At 40.2% G+C, this 20,020-nt stretch overlaps 1 protein-coding gene across 1 annotated transcript in view; it reads right to left on the bottom strand.

Annotated features, from left to right (window-relative positions):
• The window catches only part of abcb7 (ATP-binding cassette, sub-family B (MDR/TAP), member 7), a 23,364-nt gene continuing 3,344 nt past the window's right edge, over positions 1 to 20,020 (bottom strand). The window contains exons 4-16 of the mRNA XM_067519347.1: positions 19,681 to 19,800; positions 15,806 to 15,938; positions 13,749 to 14,017; positions 13,015 to 13,103; positions 12,755 to 12,842; positions 8,825 to 8,999; positions 8,123 to 8,280; positions 6,268 to 6,431; positions 5,970 to 6,099; positions 5,380 to 5,551; positions 3,602 to 3,705; positions 2,713 to 2,820; positions 1 to 1,350 (exon numbers count right to left, since the gene is read on the bottom strand). Of these exons, the coding sequence (XP_067375448.1) occupies positions 1,132 to 1,350; positions 2,713 to 2,820; positions 3,602 to 3,705; positions 5,380 to 5,551; positions 5,970 to 6,099; positions 6,268 to 6,431; positions 8,123 to 8,280; positions 8,825 to 8,999; positions 12,755 to 12,842; positions 13,015 to 13,103; positions 13,749 to 14,017; positions 15,806 to 15,938; positions 19,681 to 19,800 (1,929 nt within the window). The 3' untranslated portion in view covers positions 1 to 1,131. The remainder of the gene's footprint in view (positions 1,351 to 2,712; positions 2,821 to 3,601; positions 3,706 to 5,379; positions 5,552 to 5,969; positions 6,100 to 6,267; positions 6,432 to 8,122; positions 8,281 to 8,824; positions 9,000 to 12,754; positions 12,843 to 13,014; positions 13,104 to 13,748; positions 14,018 to 15,805; positions 15,939 to 19,680; positions 19,801 to 20,020) is intronic.

Genomic DNA, 20,020 nt, shown 5'->3' on the forward strand with positions numbered 1-20,020 from the left:
CTAATATGTATTTTTATTTAAAGATACAATATCAAGGTTCCTAACAAAATGTGCATCTCACAGCAAACAGCCCTCAGAAAATGAGGACAAACCTGTAGCATTTATTGTACATGTTACCTTCAGGAGGAAGTCAACATAGTCTGAGCATACAATCAAAAAAAGTTATCTATGTACTATTAAAACTCCATGAAAACTTTTCATTAGTAGAGGACCATCGACCAAGTCTAAATGACGTCACTGAATGATATGTTCCCAAAGGAGGCTTTCAAGCTGTTGCCTCTAAATGTGGCTTCAATTGTTAGGAAAAGAATTCATGGTTTATTAGAGTTACTTGTCATTTTCAGTGTTATATTTACATCATTGTGACTCTGTGTGTGTGTGTGTGTGTTTGTATGTGACGGGGAGTCCCCAAACATCCATACAAAGACTTAATTATCTGCCAGATTTGATAGTTTGAAAACATGTTATTTCAACGTGTTTTACACTGATGTATTTGCTTAATGAAATAGTGTTACTCAAACACATACTGCAAAAATAATCTGGTTATTCTCACATATAACTGCGATCACTTCACCACAGATTCACTTAATATGTACACATCCTTAAAATAAACAAGCAAATGAGAAGTTCAAATTACTTGTAAAATAATTTTAAAAAAATCAAATCAATACAAATTGTGTCAAAAATCAAGGCATATGCATGTCATTACGTGTACTTTCATCTGTTTCCAGTGCAATGGAAGATGTCAATAAACCTGATGTCAAAAATAAGGGAAGGGGAAGGGGGGGACCATGTTGACTAACAGATGTCTTACCCACACGTATGTGATATACAAGGTCTCTTATGCTTGGCTTCAGCTGAGACAACTGGCATAGAAGCTCCATCTCTGGACGCCAGCCAGTGCTAAACACACTTGCTCCCTGTTCTACTGCTCCTCCTTCTTCACTCCAGCGAGCAGTGGCCTTTATTCACATGAGGAGGAGGGATAGTCACATGGGTGGAGGCTTGGCTGGAGTGGGAGTGGGTAGTGGGGCTGCGTGCCCCCCCCTCCTTCCCCAGCACTGCACAGACCAGGGATTCCAGTGTAGGCCATCTGTGAGGGATGAAAAGACATGGAGGTGGCAGCTTCTCTCAACAGGAGCAGTTCCCACAGCCCTTCACACTGTTGAGTATCTCCTCCTGCAATTTTTTCCTCTCTTCCTCCTTCTGGGACAGGCGCTCAGTTGGCATCTTGGGCGAGTTCTTGCTGTTGTTCAGGATTTTGCTGTTCTGGGTGTTCCACAGGTCTGCATACAAGCTGCCTGGAGTGCTGAGGAGGGCGTGGTGGTTGCCTCGCTCTGCCACTTTACCCTGGCAGAGAAAAGAAAGAGAATCAAAGAAAAACACAGCATAAATTAGAATATTAGAACATAAGAAAAGTGTTTGCAATTAAAGGGAAACATGCACACCAAGTCCTATAGTTAGCATCTCTACATGACCACACAACACTGACCACATTCTGCAGAGAGTCAGCTCCCCCCTAGAATCCCTGCCGCCTCCCCAACAACTGTTGCATTCCTCTCACAAAAACACAGACTCACAGACACACACATGCATCCACACACAACAAACACACATACCTCCCACACAGTCAAACACAAAATGAAGGCACCCCCTTCCCCCACCTCCCATGAGCATGCAGATGAGCACGTGATCGCTTCCGCTCGTTATTTTAATGAGCACCCCAGGCAGTCCTCTGCTGGTGACACCAGCAAACGCCATGGCGACATCACACGCAAACATGCCTCCTCGCCACGACCCTCTGATCCCTACCATCTGACTCTGGAAACATGGAACGACACATGCTCACTTACCACAGTTCAAAGAATCCTCTTCTCATTTTATCCTATTTGACTCAAACACTGGTGGAAAATGTCACTTCACCTGTGTTATATTTCGTATTAACTCCTACTTTCCAGACAATAACTGACTTCACACCGTCTCTCTTTGTCGTTTATAGTGTCTTCAACTGTAACCTATAATGGGCTGCATCATTTTGCTCCTCAGCTAGATATTTCTCTGATACACAATAATGTGACAATGTACCAAAGAGATTAAGATCTGCACATTTGCTTTGTCTCCATATCGCATCCAGCCTAGTTTAAAACCCACTGACCAAAAACTGTATAGATAAGACCATTTGAATGGCAATCACTGAAAGACACATTTAGTCCTGGATAAGGCCTCATCAGTGCCTGGGAAGCTGGCCCATACATTATTAGTCACCGAGACAAACAAGACACGCCATCTGACCAAAACAGCTCGTCGAGTCTGACTGCTTTAATGAGCCCTTATGGAGAAAATAATACATTCACTTCTACTAACAGTGACCTGTCGTTGTTGAAGTTAATGAGAAAAGCTAAACAAAGCATGTTTTAATCATGTACGTAAAAGAAAAGTTAACAGCAAATAAATGAGTCGCAAAAACTGAAACTAGTTGCTAAATTCTTGTTGCTGGCAGTGCACTGAGGGTGACACTGAGTGCAGGTCATCATCCTTCCCTTCAATGCAAAATTGTCTAATTGGACTGGCTATTAACACAGCTCATGTTTATACTCAGAAAATCTGAAGCGTCTTGTAGTTTACTTTGATAAAACTGACATTACGACTGAAAATGTTAATCGGGCAAGGTACTAGATCAAGTAAAAAAATAATAAGTGGATGAAATCTTACCTCGTTGAGCACTATAATCTCGTCTGCATCTACGATTGTGGAAAGCCTGTGGGCGATGAACACTGATGTCCTGTCCTTTACCATCTCCTTCACTGAACTCAGGATGTTCTGGAAGCACACAAAGACAAATATCATTATCACTCTGCTAGGCCGTACAAGAGTATCCCCTAATCAAAAAAATAGTCCCCCAGGTTTTCAATAAGGCTGGTCTACAAAAATAGGAGGGAATAAAAGTCCATGAATGACAGAATATATATGAAATGTACAGTCAAACTTTGATTTGAGGAAGGAGCTAAGTCAACACAATGTTGCCGTGCAACATTCACCTTCATATGGTATTCCTTTCCAATGTTTACATATGATAATTTAAAAACACTATTATTATGAGAAGCAATGGAAAATCAAAATTAACAATCACATCTTTTGTTCCACTCCCTTTCCTCAAGTTCAGAGAGGACACGCTGAACTTTCTCATTAAATGTAACATTTACAAAGACTGTGGGGTTTAAGCTGAGCTGGAGATTAAGTGGGAGAAAACACTGGCAGGTGGCAAGGGAGAATATGGGGGTGGGTGGTGTGTATGTCTGTGTGTGTGTGTGTGTGTGTGTGTGTGTGTGTGTGTGTGTGTGTGTGTGTGTGTGTGTGTGTGTGTGTGTGTGTGTAAGGGGGAGGGTGTATGTCACAGCAGGTAAGTGATGCAGGAGTGAGGTGAATTATTGTGAACCTACAGCAGGTGACTGAGTGGGTGTTTGTTCTGCTAAATGTGTATGCAGGCACGGTAAGGTGTCAACCTGTAAGTGCAGCAAGGAACAGCAGTTGCGTATATGTAATGCATGCATGCATGCCTGTCTCTGTCAGTTTGTGTGTCTTCATGCACTGTCAGGCTCACCTCTTCCGTGATAGAGTCGAGAGAAGATGTTGCTTCATCGTACAGGAGGATAGGTGGATTCTTTAGTATTGCACGGGCAATGGCGACACGTTGCTTCTCCCCTCCTGATTTAAAACAACAGACATCATAAATGAAAGCAAACCAAGCTAAAGTTAAAAGGTTTGATATATGTGAAGATACTGCCGTTCTCTGTTTGGGTCTTCTCATCAGATAATTACTTCAAACAGAGGGCCAGGTCTATGACAATACCAATGCTACTGCCTTCAGACTGTTAAAACAGACTTTCATTTAATTGTGAAGAAAAATCAGCATGACACAAAGACTTCTCCTACTGTGTTTAACTCGGACCTTATTACATATGAGCTGTGTGTGGCCTCTTGAAAGTAAGCGCCATTCAGCAGATATAAATATCGCTGCCAGTGCAGAAAAGCAATGAAGGAAGTTCGGTGCCTCACAGCCTGGACTGCCCCCCTCCATGAGCCTCCCTCCTTTCACAAACTCATTGGCAGCTGCCACGTACAGCAGCAGTGAAATTAATGAGAAGTTAGTCGTGTTTTTATTTTGTCCATTCTCTCACTCTGGATAAAGAAATCTGTACTGTTCGTAATTGCATCTTGAATGTTGAGTGAAAGTACTCACACACAGTGTTTACGTGGGCTAAATGAGTTGCAGGGTGATGCTAGGAGCCAAATACTATACTATACTTTCACTAAAGATCAAGCAAGACTTACTTTCAACTATTGGGGAACAAGCCATTATAAACATTTATTCACAAAATTTAAGAAAATTATAAAATATCAACTATGTCAAAGATCAAAACTATCATAAAAGAAAGTTATACAATAAAGTCAAATCAAATTAATAAGTGAATTTTTATCATTACATACTTTTAAAAGACTTCAAGTCATTATCAAAACATAACAATTTTAAACCTTTTGAAAACATTTAATATAATTCAAAGCTGTACAAATTCAAAATCTCTCCTGCATGAACGTGCAAATTACTGTTCCCAATATATACACCAGGGAGCAGATGGACAACATTCAAGATGCGGTGTGGATGACTTAGATCATCTCTTTTACAGTTACATTTTTTTCTAGCACCATTATAGAAATGACCTGCAGGCTTTCCGTTCTGGTAAAGATTTGTAAAAAAACAACATTATGAAATATCAAAACATATATTTAATGGTAGTGACCCCTATTGGTAGTGAATCTAGGTAGGATTATTTCTGTTTAAAAAGATAATAAGTTGGTCACTAAAGAGGGCATTATGTAATTAGGTTCAACAGCTAAAGTTGTGTGTTAAGTTCATAAAGTGTTTTTTGTCATTTTACCATAAAAAATATAGACACTACAAAAAAATACTCAGCTTCTTTAATAAAAAAAAAATTGTTGATGGCTTTTAAGATATTAATATTGTCTGGTTTTGCATTTCTCCTGTAATGATCTAATTACTAGTTGGACAAGATAAAATGTCAACTTGGGCTTTGTTAGAATTCTAAAACTTTATAGAACAAACAACTCATCAAGAAAATAATCAGTAGTTTTAACTATGATGAAAACAGTAATTATTTTAAATTCTTCTCTTATATCTACTAAAGCTGTATTTCTAGTTTCCCATGAAACTATAAACAACCGGTTAGTGAGATAACGGCTAGCTTATTTATTTTTCCCTGTTTACTATACCATCCAGGGAAATAAAGGAAACACGCAACTCTATCACTTGCTTGTGCAAGGAGACCATATTCAAACAGTAGTCATAAAGGCACAGCAAACCTGACAGCTTGAGGCCCCTCTCCCCAACCTGGGTTTCATAGCCATGGGGCATCCTGAGGATAGCATCATGAATGCCTGCAAGTCGCGCCACTTGGTATACCTCCTCTGGTGTAGCATTGATGTTACCGTACTGCAGGTTGTAGAAGATGGTGTTGTGGAACAGAACAGCATCCTGACAACAACACAGACAAAAAAAAAAAAAATAATGTTTTTATTGCAGCAGAGACAGAAACGGAAAACTGCAGATACATTGACAAGGGTAGGAAGGAGAAGGAGAAAGAATGCAAATAACAAAATACTGTTCGTGTACCATCTGTTCACATCGGCTTCTAAGCTCACTGCAGTGAAAATCTAACTGAATTCAGTGTTGTTAAATATAAATGTTACATTGTTCTATGCTGCCCCCTTGTTGTATATAATTACAAATAATAATTGCAAAATACATTTATTTTGTATTAAATGCATGCAGTATCTGGACACATGTGCATTTTACTTATAGTAAAAATGCTTTAAATGCAAAAAAAGTTGTACATGTGGTTATTACTTTTTCATTGTTTTTGTTTATTTTACTGTGTTGGTGTGTATCAGACCTGAGGTACGACCCCCAAAGCTTTCCTCAGGCTGTCAAGACTGACGTCTTGGATATTCTGCCCTGCTACGTAGATTTTCCCCCGCTGAGGCTCATAAAAGCGGAACAACAGTCGCACAATGGTACTCTTCCTGCAAACCAGACGTGGAACCAATCGTCAGCTTCATTCTGTCTGTGAGCTGCACCCCCACAGTCTACTGATGATATCTGATGATAAGACTGGCTGTACATACAAATGAGATGACATGCTGCTGCCTGAATGTTTGACAGTCAATGTACTTTAATGTATGCTGACCTACCCTGACCCGCTGCCACCGACTATAGCCACCTTCTTCCCAGCAGGTACTTCAAAGGACACTCCGTTTAGCACTTTCTGGCCCTCCAGGTATTCAAAATATACGTCCTCAAAGCGGATGGTGGCCTCATGTGGCATGATGGCTAATGGCGGTGCGAGATCCCTCTCCTAGAGCCAACCATCAGAGGGTTAAGACAGACGAAATGGAAAAAGAAGAGACAGATACAGAACACCCACTGGCAGAGAAGGCCCCGGCATGATGCAACGTTCTTCCAACACCTTGTAAAGAGGGATAATGCTGGAGCACAGCGCTTACACAGACTGCATCAAGCAGAGACATTCACAGCAAATTCAGGAGGTCGTTTTAAAAGACTGTCTGAATCTTCACATGCTGCCCTTCATGGTGACTGAAGGATCAATAAGCGTGAAAACGTTTGGTACGTACTGAACCAAGCCATAGTGCTGAGATGCAGCCAAGGTCAGTAATGAATAAAGCACTGTCCTTATTCTCAGAGTAAAAGCCTGTTATGCCTCTGGTCTATACTACCCAATAGCATAATAATCATTCACAATGCACCTCAGCCAATTAATACAAATAACTCACAGTCCATTAGTATAGATAGATGATAATTTCACACACCCCAATATGGAAAAGAGCCCAATTTTTTTTTTTTCATATTGTGGAACAGTTTCAAGTAAGGGGGAGTGTTAAATTATTATACATCTACATAATAGGCCAATGTGTTGTACAAAAAAAAGCATTCAGACAGTAATGGGCTGCCGGGGAGCGCCATTCCACAGGGAATCACAATGGAGATGAGTATTACTGATGAGTGAAAAATAACTGGACAGATTCATGTCTTCTACTGTAATTACAGGCTGTAGACAAGAATGGTATTCATATTGTTAGGCAGCAGGCGCACATTTGCACTTAAGTGTGCTCTTCTGACGCAAGATGGGCTGATGCCTTAAAAGGAAAAAAGAAACAAAACAAAAAAAGATAAATGCTATGAAATGTCTCCCAGAAACAACTGACAGCTATTAGACTGAAGAAACACCGGCCCTGTGTGTTTAACATCTGTTATGCCTATTGTTATTTGTTCAGTTAAATAACACTATCTAGTTGTATCCCACTTAGTTTTTCATAAAGGGATCATAAAGAAAGGAGCAGTGTAGAGAGAATGTACAAAAATAAATACAAATACTAATGAAACAGGGGCAAATGTGAACCCCAGGCAAGTTAAAAAAAAAACAACTCAAAACAAAACATTAACAACAGTTTCACTCTTCCCCTTCATATCTTGACAATGATCACCATTCACTTATTGTTTACAGGAGAATCTGCACCAAAAATAACAGACGGAACAACAACAACAAAATATATTACCATCATTAGACTGATACTTTTTAATCATATCATAAACATGTGGAAAACTATAGTACACAACCAAAACAACCTTGTGGTTTGTATAGGTAATAGGTAAGCAAGCACCCGAGTAACATAAACCATGTAGTTAATAGCTTTGGCTACAACCTATTTACTTTTGTAGCACATGTAAATAGGTTACCTCTGCCCTGTGTTGAAATCTTTATATCAGTTGTGCAGTTAAAGAGTGTACTGTTAGAAGATGTCCAGACAAAATAATCCAAATAATATCAAAATACAGTACAACAAAATACTATCAATTTCATTTCTTATTTTTAGGTTAATCTTTACTTTCAATTTTCCTTCTTATTGTGTTCAAGTTCATCTCTTCTATTCTCTTTTGTTAGAGGAAGAAAAATATTAACAAACACACAAAACATTTTGTGATTTACCACCATAGTGCAGTGAAGTGCATGTCATGTTGACATGTTACCTTGATCTTAGCATCAACGCTGAGCAGGGTGAAAAGGGTGTTCATGTCTATTAAGGCCTGTCTGGTCTCTCTGTACACTGTACCGAGAAAGTTGAGAGGGAGAGAAAGCTGGAAGAGCAGGCCGTTCACCATCACTAGGTCTCCCACAGTCATTGTACCTACATGTCAGCGACAGAACAACTTAAGAGATGAGCAAATGATCAAGCACTGTTATATCATGTATGTATATTTGGAAACAGGATCTAGAAAATGACACTCAAACCATTTCTTCTTTCAAGTTTTGAAAGCAGACAATGCATGTTACAGTCTGAATCTATCTCCACCCTCAGTGATTTCATTTTCTGCATCAAGGCTACTTTATATCCCATTCATTGCTCTTTTCCAGGCTTGCTGTGCTTTGTTCTCATTTACTTTCTATTATCCAGTTCAGTCAGGGTTTTACTTGTTGTTTTCATCTGTCCATTTGATTTTGTTTTGAGATGTTTTTTCAAGCTTTCATATTTCTAAATGCACAATTTCTTCCATTGTGCTGTGGCCACAGATTGTGAGCATAAAGACATAAAATCATGGCTGGCGATGCATTTTGCACACTTGCACTTGGAAACTGTCAAATTTGTTCATGGCTTACTGAGTACGAGAGAATGTTTTTCCAAAAACAAACAAACAAACAAACAAACAAAACTCCCTAAGCCACTCACTCACCTGCTGCGATACCCTTGCTGGCCAGCAACATGATGGCAGTGATGCCGACACTAAAGATGGCACTCTGGCCAAAGTTGAGCATGGCGAGTGAGGTCGTGGTTTTTAAAGAGGATGACTCATAAATCTTCAGGAATCCATCATACCTTTCAGCTTCGTACTTCTCATTGTTGAAATACTGCAGCAGAAGAGAAACATGAAGACAGGGATGAGAAAAGGGAGCACAGGGCACGGAGACAGACAGACGATGCACAAAAGGAAAGAAAATGTAAGTAGTGTGAGAAAGAAGGAGAGGGAATACAAAATATGGCTGAGGCTAAAGGTTATGGAAGCATGGAGAGCAGTGTCAGGCAGATAGACACTTTAACGCAGCCTGCCTCAAGGCTGCATTTGTTCTCGGTGACCGTTCTAGGCGTAGTCTGGGTCTCAGTTGGCTTCTAAAGCACTTTTTCACATCTCAGTGTCTCATCTCTTCCCCACTGATCTTAAAGGACGTAGAGGGCGATGGAACAAAATCCAGAGCCTGCTTTGCTGAGCAGGCTTTGGATCTGAAGCATTGGCAGAGCATAGTGGTTAAGGCATAACAACAGTTTAGAAAATATCTGGCAGTTATGACTGTAAGGGATGTCCAAATATCACAAATACGAACTGCTGCAGAGTATTCATCACTGGAACTGTTTTCAGCCTCTGTACTGACATCTGTAGCAGCTTACACAGACACCCAACAACAGAGCACATATAGCTCTCTTAGATGTTACAACACAGAGGCGACGCTAATTTTGATTAGGACATACAGCTATCATTTAGAGAAAAGAAAATCTAATGAATCAGCCACAAGCACACTACAGCATAATCATAACAATGACCCTCCTCAACTCTGTTGTCAATTACCTAATATTGCTGTTTGTTTAGGTTGCACTGCTGTTTCTCTGCTCCAGTTAAGTGGGCGATTTGCTTTTCTAGCTAACGGCAGTAATGCTGTGCAGCTACCGACTTGCCATTGATTTGCATACAGGGAAATGCAGGAAATCAGCAATAGACAGAGAGAGAGAGAGAGGAAAGTAGCACATAGATGACAAACCAAAGCAGTGCAAGGCACCGTGTTCAGGTCCTCATCCAGCCCTTTGTGAAAGTGGAACGGATTTCTGAGTGGGCGGAGATCTAATTACATATGCACACTAACAGCTCAGAGTGATGCTAAATCCGGCCGCATTGACACAGATGACACAAAATACCACAGAACAAAACATTAAGAAAACAGGATGCAAAATAATACAGCAAAGAAAATAACATGGGTACCAAATATATCTGGAACAGCCAACAAACCAGCCAAAACTAGATGGTAATTATGTTTCTGTGTGTTCTGTGTACCGAGTTACCTATAAAAAGGCCTAAAACAGAAAAAGAATATATAGGATCACCGTGCCACTGAGAATAAGTATAAAGCAATGTTTATATTCACATCAGAACAGTCAGGTGTCTGTGAGATCATATTCACCCCCAAACCACCCTAGCTCTCAGTAGACATTTTTATTCAAATCAAAGCTTCCAGTGGCAGATACTTTTAGCCCAAAACTATAATGAAGAAACAATTTGGGTCAATGACTAAGCCAGGAAAATAGTGCTGAGTTTCCAGAGATAAATGTCTCATAGTTTCAGCAACTGGAATTACATTTACAAAATGTAGAAGGGGTGGACAATTCGGCAGAGAAAAGAAAAGCAAGACAGAGAATGAGAGCAAGGGAGATTCAAAAAATAAAGATGTAAGGCAAAGTAAAAGTCCAGGAATGTTTTATTCAAATGTGTGTGAGTGGGTCAGCAGAAACATGAAAAGATTTCTCACCTAACTGAGTAACAGAAAATTAATTGTCTTATGTGACAGTAAACTGTATATTTTTAGGTTCTGGAGCGTTAGTCGACAAAATGCCTTAAGAAAACAGTGATGATTGTTTTCTAATATTTTTGACATTTTAGAGATCAGGAAATTAATTAGTTGAAATGAAAACTATTCTTAGCTGAGGTTAGACATCAATATGTACAAAACTATGTCAACAACAATCACTGTTATCTTAATGCTGAAAGACAAGGTTATTAACTGTACTCCACCTAAAAATATCAACCTCAAGCTGATCCCACTGAGTCTTTAGCACTTTACTTATATAACTATAATACTATTTATTTTCCCCCTAAATGTTTCAGATCTTACCCTCTTTTGTGGTACAAAATAACATTTTGTCATATCTTTACACATGACAACTGTTAACCACAATATCTGAATTTAAGAAAAAAATGTCCCAGAAAAACTGATATTTTGATTGATTCTGCAGTTTTAGATCCAGTATGCACTGCCCAGCTGCTTCCTCAGTAGATCTGTTCTACTGGGGAAGGCAAATATCAAATCAGCCAATCTTGTGGCAGCAATTCAATGCCTTTAGGAATGTATACGTGGTCAAGATGGTCAGCTGAAGCTCCAACCAGTAAGAATGGGTAAGAAAATTGATTTAAGTGACTTTGAACATGGTAGTGTCGTTGTTGGTTTCAGATGTGCTAGTCTAAGTATGCCAGGAACAACTGATCTACAACGATTTTAATGAACGACCATCTACAGGGTTTACATAGCCCAGTCTAAAAGGGGTAAAATATCCTGTGAGCAGCAGTCCTCTGGGTGAAAATGCCCTGATGACGCCAAAGGTCAGAGGTAAATGGCCAGAATAGTTTTAGCTGATAGAAAGACAACAGTAAATCAAATAAACACTTGTTACAACCGAGTTATGCAGAAGTGCTTCTCCAAACAAACACGCCAAACCTTGAAGCAGATGGGCTACACTAAATCTATCAGCATAGAACAGGAAACCAAGGCTACAATTCACAAGGGCTCATTAAACTGGACAACAGAAGAGTAGAAAAATTTTCCCTGACTAGTCTTAATTTCTCATACAACATTCAGAGGGTATGGTCTGAATTTAGCATAAACAACATGAAAGCATGGATTAATCCTGCTTTGTATCAACAGTTCAGGCTGCTGGTGGTGTGGTGCTTCATGTCTTGGCTCACTTTTGCACCCTTAATACAAAATTAACATTGTTTAAATGCCACAGCGTACCTGAGTTTTGTTTGCTGACCATGTCAACACCTTTATGGCCACAGTGGACTGATCTTCTAAAGGCCCCTTTCCAGCACTATCATGCACCACGTAACAAAGCTAAAATCCTCTCAAACTGTTTTTTTGAACATAAAAAGGAGTTCACTGTAATCAAATAGCCTCCACAGTCACCAGCTCTCAATCCAATAGATCACCTTCGGGATGTGGTGGAAAAAGGGATTCATATCATTAATGTGCAGCTGACAAATTTGCAGCAACTGCATTATGCCATCACGTCAATATGGAGAATAATTCTTTAAGGAATGTTTACAGCACCTTAGTGAATCTATGCCATGAAAAATAAAGGAATATAAATAATATATAAAACCACAGTTATGAAAAAGTCTCCGTGACCATACCACATAGCTTTTTATGTTGGCTACATAAAGTGTACAATTACTGTGAATAGTTGGTCAACTTCAAGTAAACCTGTAAGACAGCATGGCTGTAACTCTCACTGAGAGAGCTGTTTAAAATGGAATTTAAAATGCATCTTGTACTTGTTTTGACACAGCGATTAAGTATGAAAGTGCTAAGAATCAGGGACAGAGAGGGAAAGCTTTTCTTTGATTAAAAGGCAAATTGTGACAGTGGCAATCATCCCAGTGAAACACTATTATCACAGGGGAGTAAATATTTGTTCACGACAATGTGCCTGGCTTAAGTAAAAAGAAAAAGACTAGAAATGATGGGAAGGACTGCTGAAAGCGATGAGGCAGGAAAGGGAGGAGGAAGAGCTGAAATAAAGAGTGTATAAGAAATGTGTGCATGTGCGGGGGGTTGGATCTCACCTTGACGGTCTCATAGTTAAGAAGGGAGTCAATAGCTGCGTTGCCTGCTTCATTGTCTGCTTTATTCATTTCTATCCGGAAACGAGTCCTGTGTGCAGACAGACATGCACAATGATATAAACCATTATTTATGTACATATGACAGCACAGTCACAGATCTAGTCATTGAAGCGTAGTGAAGTGTTAACAAACACAGGCACTTAAACAAACAAATGAACTACAGAAAGATAAAGAAAAAGTACAAACACACTTGACATTACCTCCACTGAGTGATGAGAATGGTGAAAATACTGTATGCTGATAAAGTGCCCAAGGCTACTGCTGCAAACTGTCCACCACACTTGTAATACTGCAGAAGAGAAAAGAAGTCAAGACACAGTTGTAAAAAAGTGACCACATAAGCCCCCCAGGTCCCATGGTTGGCATTAGAAGGTTTTTGAGAACGAGCAGTTTTTGACCATTCCACTATGAAATTGAGTGTTACCAATGGAGGGGAAACTACAAGAAGTAATCGTACTAATGCTTTAGCTATCTGGGCAATGACGTCTGGCTTCATTACAGGCAAGCTGACATTATGGTCTTGAGTGGAATAATAGCACAAAGCTATAGACAAGCCTTTCTTTCAGTGGTGGCCGGGTGGGGGGGGCCACTGTTCAGGGGATACTTTGCAGGAGGACATTAGGCTCCAACAAAGCTTTGGGATTCATCACTGACACTAATGGGCTCTGTGTTGCAACCAAAGATCATGGGGATTCATATTCCATTTAGAATGTAAATGAGACAATATCCCTGAAATTAATTTCCGGACAATCTGCTGTGAAGAGTGTCAAGGTGATGGAAGATCCTAAGCTAATATTAAAGACTGAAATGGTAACCGCAACGTGAAAGCAGGGCCAGAAAATGGTAGGAAGTGTTACTGGATAGCCTCCTAAATATATTAGTATTTAAAGCTGATGCCTACTTATGTGTGCATCATTTTTACATGGAAACTCACCAAAATGGCACTGACGAGGGCCATCTCAAAGACCGTGGGTCCTAGATTGAAGACAAGTGCACTAAGGACAAAGGAGATGCCTCGTGTGCCACGGTCGATAGCCTTGGAAAGCGCTCCCGTTTGGCGGCTGAGATGAAAACTCAGATCCAGATTGTGCAAGTGGAGGAAGACGTTCTTGGCGATGCGACGGATGGAGCTCTGGGCCACCTTGCCGAACACAGTGTTCCGCAGCTCGTTGAAGAGAGCTGAACAAGCCCGTGACAAGCCATCTGGGATAGTGGAGAAGACAGAGAGTTAAGCACACCTGCTGTGAAATGCAGGGAGGTTCAAAAAGCTATTAGCTAGCTGCTGTGAACCCTCAAGTGAATATCTATCGTCATCCTAAACCATCAGCACTGATATGAAGCAGCAAAACAAGAATCTGACCCATACTTTTCCTGTCCTGTAAGATGTAATACAGCGTAATGAGGCAGTTGAGACTAGACGGGGTTGAGGCTTGTCGACTGCTCTAAAGTAAAGGCTTGAATGAGTTGGAGTGGCAGGTTATTCACATTATCATTGGTCTGCAAGTCCTGCAGTGCAACAGCAGCAGTCTCTGTAATTACTGAGCAGGATGCTGTCTAAAACCTCGCTACTTTGGCAGACCAGCACACTGCAGACTGAGGAAAGGGAGGGTATCTGAGAGCACACAAGTGTGGGGCAGGGGAATGGAATATACATGTGTGAGCAGAATACTGGAAGAGGGGAAGGAGGTTTTAATATGAGTGTTATGTTAAAATGTAACTATGAGCCATTAATGAACAATGACCAGCTTAACTTCACCAGTCAGAGTCCAGACTTTCTCTCGCTGATTTGTATGATGAGAGTCAATGCAAGCAGCATTGCCTTTCTTTACAGTTTCTCTGTTGTGGCATATTTTGAGAGTTTTGTAAGTGATTTGCTTAAACCTGTAAGTTCACTATAATCACAAATTCAATTCCAAGAAAGTCAGGTATTAGATCCTAACACTTCTTATAAACTGTTATACAAGCAGATGGCTAGCATGACTGTCATATTAATATTAGTCTGTGTTTGAATGACATGTGGCCTTCCTGTAGAGATTTCAGCGGATTGTGTGAACATCACTTGTCTGCTGAGACCATAGTCAGGGTAATAATCGCTCTGTCTGCTAGTCTTAATGGGGCTGTAATGTGGCGTTAAATAGGAATGCTCATCTAATGAACAATGTGTCCACATCTGACAAGGTAGGATGAGCACTGTGCAACCTTTTCAGACAAATTACACGTCACTGCAGGTTTCAAGTAACGAGCCATGAGCATCACGAAGTGGGACCAAAAAATACAATTCCTTTCTTTAAAAGCATCCCCTTCATTCTTCCTCATCATCCTAATTTGTCCTGTCTGGAGTCCTGTTCACGTGCTCCAATTACTCCACAGGCAGCATTAGTGTGCAAGACCTAAGTGAGCTCATTAAAATAAGTGGCTACAGGGCTAAGTGTACATTGGACTCTAGCTGATCCCACTCAAAGTGACTTGCAGTAGGTGTCAGGTTTACAATATTTATTTATTTTTGCTTTTCATTAGCAGCTCATAGAAATACTCTAATCAACAAGCAGCTTCACATTCATGCTACATCTCACCCCTGGCCCTCTTGTATTCACACGGTCCATTAGAACAAAGAGAGGTGCTCTAAAAGGATGAAGTGAAAGAAAACATCCCTGGCCTCTGTGTACTACTATAAAATACCTATCTATTTTCAAAGGACGTTAGCAATTCCTTTCCTTCTGCTTTAATAATGTATCCAGCTCTTTCTGCCTTGGGAGCACACAGGTATCCTATGGAAAAGTCGTGAGCACTGACGAGAGGGCCACGTGGATTAAAAGAACTCCAAAGCAGAGCAGAGTACATGATGTAAATAATGTCATGGAGAGCCAGGGGTTGCGGAATAGCATTGATATGAATGTGTTGGGAAAGGTCAGCCTGTAGATAATAGGCAGTCCCACAGTCCCCTCTGATGAGCGCAGCACCTGCCAGTGCAATACAAGTCTTGGGACTCACAGCCAATCAGCACGGCCGTTGCCATGGTAGCCACAGTGCTTGGCGCGTCATTCAGGTTCAGCATGTGTCCCGACATCTGGTTAAGCTCGTCCACTGCATACTTAAACATGAAGGGCACCATCACATTTGTGATCTGGGGAGGCAGAGAGGGAGGGAGGAAACATTCAGAGAAAAAGTGAAAAAAAGTGTGGGGAAATAGTTTCAAATAGCCTATTAGGCAGACATTTGCTCATTTTAGTCCAATGCGATTTCATCTATCCCTCTGTGACATCTCTCTAGCTAATATAAGCGTGTCTCTCTCTTATGCTTAGAAAGATGGATTATCACTATTGTTGGAAAGGAAATCAAACGTTAGCAATTCAGGTGCATCCCAAGATATGTATGTATCCTATGCCGTGTGTTTGTGCGCGTGTGCTTGTGCATTTTTCTTAACTGGCTGTGCCAGTGCGTCTTGCTAATGGAATTGAAATGGTTATTAAGGCTAATTAAAAGCACAGGGACAGCTGTGTGACTCAGGCTAGGCGGTCCACAGCACATTAGGACAGCCAGAGAACACAGCAGCACACAGCAAAGCATTTTCATTTGAAACCCATTTCATTTGAACCTCTCAACACCTAACACAGGGGAGAGCTTTTATTTTATTTCCTTTTTACTTTTCGCTTTGTTCCTTTACTTCTGTCAAATTCTACGTATTATAATTTAAAAATAATACTAACAACATTATTATATTAAAATAAATCACAGTCGATCCTGCTAAGATAAAGGGACACCTAATAATTCACTATTTATACTGCAAAAGCTACATCTCCTGGGTTTTTTCTTTATACACTTGGGTATTATACTCAACAATAGAAGTCCTCAGAAACCCTTAAGGAAAAACAATATCTGCCACTTTGCTACCAAGACAACAGAACATGACACAAAAATAGCCTGAGCCTATTATCAAAGGGCCAAAACACATCCTCAATTTTACCACTAATACATGATAAGGTTGGATGTGCTCTTTTAATCCATTAACGGCCAGCACTGGAGATTAAATCAGCACCATGTCAATCTGTACCTGGCAATATGTCATTTCATAATAGATATATTGTGTCAAGTAGTGGAAAGAAGGCTTCAGGCTATCAAGAATTAGCTTACGCTTGTGGTATGACACACAGACTGGCATGAAGACAGGCTTTATTTGAGGCCAGCAAAAACAAAAGCTTGGTTTTTAGAAATGAAAATGTCAGTGATAATGTGGAGTGCAGAGGTGTGAGGCACTGTAAGCAGATAATTATTCAGTTGATTTAAAAATTGCCTCCACACTGCTGGTGATTTGAGTTCAAACAGACAAACTGCTGAATTCGAGGCTAACTCCAGCCAAGTAGGAAAATGGATGGAGACAGTTGACTTGTGTGTGTGTGTTGCTCTCTCCTCCTTAGAACACACTAGAGGGAGCCATGCTAAGCAGCAGCAGGGCATACTTTATTATGAGCTGTGAATTTGTTACCGTTTCCAGGGTGTAAATTAGAGACCATCAACAAAGGAAGATCAAATACATGCACTGATTGATGCACTTGCACTTAATTATTAAGAAAACATGCTTTTAACTTCACACATATTTTCTTACAGGTTCTTTATAGAGTGTAGCCATGTCATTTGATCAAAAAGTCATCAGAGCTTGGAGGTTATTTGTTCTGGCAAGGATATAATTTTATTAAACTACATGTACACATAACCATCATTCTTAATATCAATAATTTGACATGAGGTGTCTGTAAAGCAGTAATCATCCATCCATCAGTAAGTGGATCATGGAGATGGTGTTATTAATGGCTTTAGTGAAAAATATGTACATGCTGCAAAATAAACATTTGAATAAATATGGGATCTGTTAATACACTAAAATGGGAGGTTAGCAGAAATTGATCATTCGAATTGCTAAAAAGAATAATTCACATACTACAGGCCTGGCCAACCCGAGGCTTCCGAGCTGCAAGCGGCTCTTTGCCTGGTTTCATGCGCTTTTGCGTTCATATCGAAGTTTGTGTTTTTTTTATTTTTTTTATGAGCGTGTTCGCTTCACTTGATTTCAATATGGTATTTTCGTCAAATGTGCATGTGCGTGAGATGAAAATACCCAAAGTTTCACAGTAGGGGCAAGATCATTTGAGTAAACAATTTGTGTGCAACACTGGTTGAAAACCTGCAGGAAAGCTTTGTGACCCGCTTCCGTGATCTATAACTGAAAATGCCACCGATTACGTTCCTCGCCAACCCATTTAATGCGGAGACGGACTGTTTGAAAGCTAGTCACAGATGAGGCTGCGGCTGAGTCGGAGAAGATCGATCTTTGTGAGGAGGACCAACTGAAACCTGCTTTAAGGGAAGGGACCATTGAGTTCTGGAAAAGTGTGCCAATGGAAAAATACCCTAATGTCAAACGGGCTGCGCTTAAGATACTGTCAATGTTTGGGTCAACATATGTCTGCTAGTCTGTGTTTTCTACCCTGAAACACGTGAAATCAAAGCATCGATCTGTTCTGACTGACACCCATGTGAAAGAATTGCTTCGAGTGGCAACAATGGAATACAAGCCAGATATGTAGACTCTACATATCTTGCTCCCACTACACAACATGCATATTATATTATATTTTTGTTTGTGGGCTTGGTTGATAGTTTGTGTGTGAGACAGTGCACACAATGTTCATTGTTGAAAATGTAGGAGTCAATTTCATTCCTCATTATCATGTTGGTGTGTGACATTTACAATAGACCTGGCTGAGCAGAGGTGTGTGTGTGTGTATGAGGAAGAGATGGGGTGAATTTAATGTGTGCCCAAATGTATGATGTGGCTCTTTGCGGTAACACAGTAAAAAAAGTGGCTCTTACTCTCTGACTGATTGGCCACCCCTGAATAGTAAGTATATTGTTATTGTGTGGGTTCAATGGCGATATGAAGTGATGGTACTTTTTTTATTTTTTTATTTATTTATTAAAATCGTATAGCACTTCTTGATTCTCCCAGTTTCTTTTTTACCAGATACTGTTTTGTTTGTTTGTGTGTCAATGTTTGTTTTAATTTTCAAGCAGTGTACTGTAGGTCATAAACGTAACGCTACGTGAACAGCTAACTCTCATGTGTTGCAGGTTTTTTATGTCAACAGCAATGCCAGGCAACACTGACAAGGTGTTAATCATATCAAAACAGCTAGAGGTGTACCGTTTTGCTTTGAAACTGTGTTTAAAGGCGAGTAGATCTGACTGAGCAATGGCATTCTTTCTTGATTTCTGACATTTGCTTAAAGTTGTGTGTCACTGCTACATTTTATTTTTCTTTAAGGCCCCAAAACGTCAGCAAATTAGTTTCACCTGGATGCCCTATATACACATTACATCAACATTATTCTACTTACATGTACAGCAGTGTTCCTTTAACGCTCTAGAATTTACTACATTTGTGCGCAAATTTGATCCTAAAACTTAATAAGATTTATACATCAGTCTTGAAACTAAAAACTGATTCTATCAACTTATGATTCACAGTAAACATGGTGCAGAAGAATAGTCTGCCTGGTGGCACATTGGTAGAGCATTGGGTTGGGATGCAGAAGGCTGCTGGTTTGAATCCCACCACACCAGGTGTGGCCCCACCCCATCCCGAGCCTGGATAAAATGGATGGGCAAATCAATACGCGGAACACGTTCCCCTGTGGCGACCCCTGAAGCGACAAGCCGAAACCCACTGATCTATTCTACAAAGGAACGCCTAAAGCAGAAGAAATGTCATGCTTTTGAAAAACAAAAGCTTTCACTGATTGAACAGATTAAATCAGGTTTACATGACAATGATGTATATAATGATGATACCCTGGTCTCTGTCAACATACCTTGGCTCCAGCAAGAAGACCCAGAGAAATAGCGACACGGGCCCGTAGATCTGGTCTGTCCTTTGGCCACACATAAGACAGCATTGCAGATAGGATCTTGGCTGAATTCACCTCCTTCAGCTGTGGAAAAGAAATAAACAAAAGCAAAGTCTCTAATCAAATTATATGTTTAGCGCAATGATCCAACAATGGTGGAACTAGCTACCAAATGCTGCACGCTCAGCTGACTCACTCCCAATATTCAAAAAACTGCAGAAAACTGAACTCTTTCGCATCTTCCTCTGCACTTAAATCTCTTAAAAAAATAAATATCCTTTCTGCTCTCTTGCACTTGCATCTC

The sequence above is a fragment of the Channa argus genome, chromosome 10 (assembly GCF_033026475.1).
Source record: "Channa argus isolate prfri chromosome 10, Channa argus male v1.0, whole genome shotgun sequence".
Lineage (NCBI taxonomy): Eukaryota > Metazoa > Chordata > Actinopteri > Anabantiformes > Channidae > Channa > Channa argus.